Here is a 2,585-nt window from a genome sequence, read left to right on the forward strand (position 1 = left end):
GCGTGCGGTTGTTCCCCACGTTCCCAGCGCGCCGTTTCCTCGGGCAGGCGGCCAGCCTGGTGGGACGTGGGGAGAGCAGCCTAGCGGCGGGAGGGCGTGTTTCCGGAGGGCAAGCGTGCGCCGCGGACCGTGGACCGCGGACCGAGCGGCTCAAGACCAGGCAGGGGACCAACGCGGTGAACGCACCTCCTGGGTGCGGCGCGAGGACGCGAGCGTTCCCGCAGAGACCCCGGCCGCGAACCGCCTGGCGTCAGCGCCCGCAACGGGAGACCCGGAGCGCGACGGCGCTGGCGCTCTAAGGGCCCCTCGGGGCCCCCTGCGAGATCCCGGAGACCCGGGGTCGAGTCCCGAGTCGGGCTCCCCGCATGGGGCCTGCCTCTCCCGCCGCCTGTGGCCTTGCCGCTCTGCTTTTCAGGAAGCAGGAAATAAAGTCTTTAAAGAGCCCGTCCAGCTGTCGCCCGCCCGGTATATGGTGCGGTACCCGCACGGTGGGGGCGGGGGGGGGGGGGACCGGGAGAGCACTCCGGGACCCCGACAGCATTCAGTCCTGGACGTGGGGCTGCAGTTTCCCTTCCCCAGGCTGTCGCCAAGAACCTTGTGCTGGCGGCACGGGGCTCCCAGAACCTCCCGCCCCAGGGAGAGCAACGGCGAGGAAGCCTGGAGGCGCCGGAGCCGAGAAAAGAACCTCAGACCCGAAACAGTGAACTCGGCTTTATTTTCTGCAGCAACCAACAAGCAGGGCCCGCTCCCCCGAGGCCAGGGAAAGAACTAAGAACTCGAGGGCACCAGGAGGCACCCGGGGCCCGCTGCGGGGGAAAAACGTGGGGCTCTGATAGCGGGTCGGCAACGACGGCAGGTACCGACGACGGCCCGAGCCGCGCCTGCGGGGGCGGGGGGCGCGGCTTTAGGTGTCGGTTCTCTTTCCCCGGCCCAGGCTTCGCATTGGCGGGGACCCAAAGCCTCGAATGTTTCGCATCACCAGGGACAGCTGGTCCAGGAAGGCGTTCACGGAAATGCGGAAGAAGACCGGGTCCTCGGCAGTCCATCTACTGCAGGGCGGGCAAAGGAACAGGGGGGTTGGGGGTGAGCAGGGCCTCCGTGGGGGCCTGGGGAGACACAGACCGCCCGGCACCCGCGCCCCTCCCGTCCTTCCCCCGCCCAGCCCGTGCGCCCCTCCTCGTCCCCCCCCCCCCCCGCCCCGGGATCCCCGCTCCTCCCCGTACCCCGCGCCCCGCCTCCGACCGCCGCTCCCCGCCTCGCAGCACTCACATGGCCAGGGCGCTGCCGTTCACCGTCAGCTCCTTCTGAACTAGTCCTCGGGGACGCTGGACATACGGTGCGAGGGACCTGCGCGCCATCTCCGCCTCCAGTGGTGTCCGGAAGGGCACCGTCAGCTTGCTGGGGGCGCGGTTAAGGCACCGTCCGCTGCTCAATATCCGGGGGCCCGAGGCCTGCTCAGCCCTCGAGGCAGAGGGTCGCCCAGGCCGCCCCTGTCTCCTCCCAGGCCCCAAGCGGGCCCGTCCCCTCCTAGGCCCCAAGCAGCCCCGTCCCCTCCCAGGCCCCAAGCGGCCCGGTCCCCTCCTAGGCCCCAAGCGCCTCGTCCCCTGCTAGGCCCCAAGCGCCTCGTCCCCTGCTAGGCCCCAAGCGCCCCCGTCCCCTCCTAGGCCCCAAGCGACCCCGTCCCCTCCTAGGCCCCAACCGCCTCGTCCCCTGCTAGGCCCCAAGCGACTCCGTCCCCTCCTAGGCCCCAAGCGCCCCCGTCCCCTCCTAGGCCCCAACCGCCCCCGTCCCCTCCTAGGCCCCAACCGCCCCCGTCCCCTCCCAGGCCCCAACCGCCCCCGTCCCCTCCTAGGCCCCAACCTTGGCCCCTCAGGTCGCCTCTCCAGGCCGTTGGCCCCGCTGCCCCTCCCGCCCCCCCAGGGCGGCCGCCACGCCCCCAACCGACCCCGCCGCCGCCCGCGCCCAGGGCCCCCTCCGCGGAAAAGATACAACTCCAGCAATCGGCTCGGGGCGAACATGACCTCGGGCGGCACGTCCCCAAGGGGCCCCGCGGGCTGCGGGGCAACCTCGGCCTGGGGAGGGGCCCTGACCGCCTCGCCCTCCGCTCCCTCGGGGCGCGGGCCACCCTCGCCTTCACGGCTGCCCGCGCCGCCCTCCGCCCCGCCTGCCGCGCCGCCCTCGCCGTCCCCTGGGGCCTGCATGGCCGCCGCCGCCACTTACGCCCGCCTGCCCAGAGCCCCGCGCGAGGCCGCCCGCACTCCTCCTCGACGGCTCCGCCTCGCTCGCCCGCCCGCCCGCTCGCGAAGCCCCGCCCCTCGGCGCGCAAGGCCGCTGCGGGCACGCACGGCGCCTGCGCACACGCCGCCCGCACGTCGCTGCTTCCCGCCAAGCCCGCGGGGTGGGGGGGGCGCAGATGCCCGGATGGAACGCGTGGCCCGCGTCCCGAAGCGGCCGAGGCTACCTCAGGAGGCCCCGCCTCTCGCCAGCTGACGTCACCCGCGCTCCCTGGGGCGCCTGCGCCGAGCCTGGCAGGAGCGGGGGGCGGGGGGGTGGTAGGGACGGGGGGGGGCTAGGGAGGCGGCTGG

The 2,585-nt window shown here is 73.9% G+C and overlaps 1 protein-coding gene across 1 annotated transcript; it reads right to left on the minus strand.

The window, feature by feature from the left end:
• Positions 1–696: 696 nt before the first annotated feature.
• Positions 697–2,214, minus strand: LOC140627240 (EKC/KEOPS complex subunit LAGE3-like). Its single transcript, XM_072815327.1, has 3 exons — positions 1,990–2,214; positions 1,270–1,398; positions 697–1,049 (listed from the first exon to the last, which is right to left on the minus strand). Exons 1-3 carry the CDS (start codon positions 2,199–2,201, stop codon positions 905–907), a joined length of 486 nt encoding a protein of 161 aa, XP_072671428.1. The 5' UTR covers positions 2,202–2,214; the 3' UTR covers positions 697–904.
• Positions 2,215–2,585: the final 371 nt, after the last annotated feature.

Source organism: Canis lupus, chromosome X, assembly GCF_048164855.1.
Source record: "Canis lupus baileyi chromosome X, mCanLup2.hap1, whole genome shotgun sequence".
Lineage (NCBI taxonomy): Eukaryota > Metazoa > Chordata > Mammalia > Carnivora > Canidae > Canis > Canis lupus.

Bases quoted from the DNA above. Each gene is read 5' to 3' on its own strand.
- LOC140627240 (XM_072815327.1), bottom strand. From the start codon at position 2,201: ATGCAGGCCCCAGGGGACGGCGAGGGCGGCGCGGCAGGCGGGGCGGAG. The intron at 1,399-1,989 runs GTATCTTTTCCG...CCGCGCCCCCAG, and splicing joins CCGAGCCGATTGCTGGAGTT to CAAGCTGACGGTGCCCTTCC. The intron at 1,050-1,269 runs GTGAGTGCTGCG...CCCGCCCTGCAG, and splicing joins AACGGCAGCGCCCTGGCCAT to TAGATGGACTGCCGAGGACC.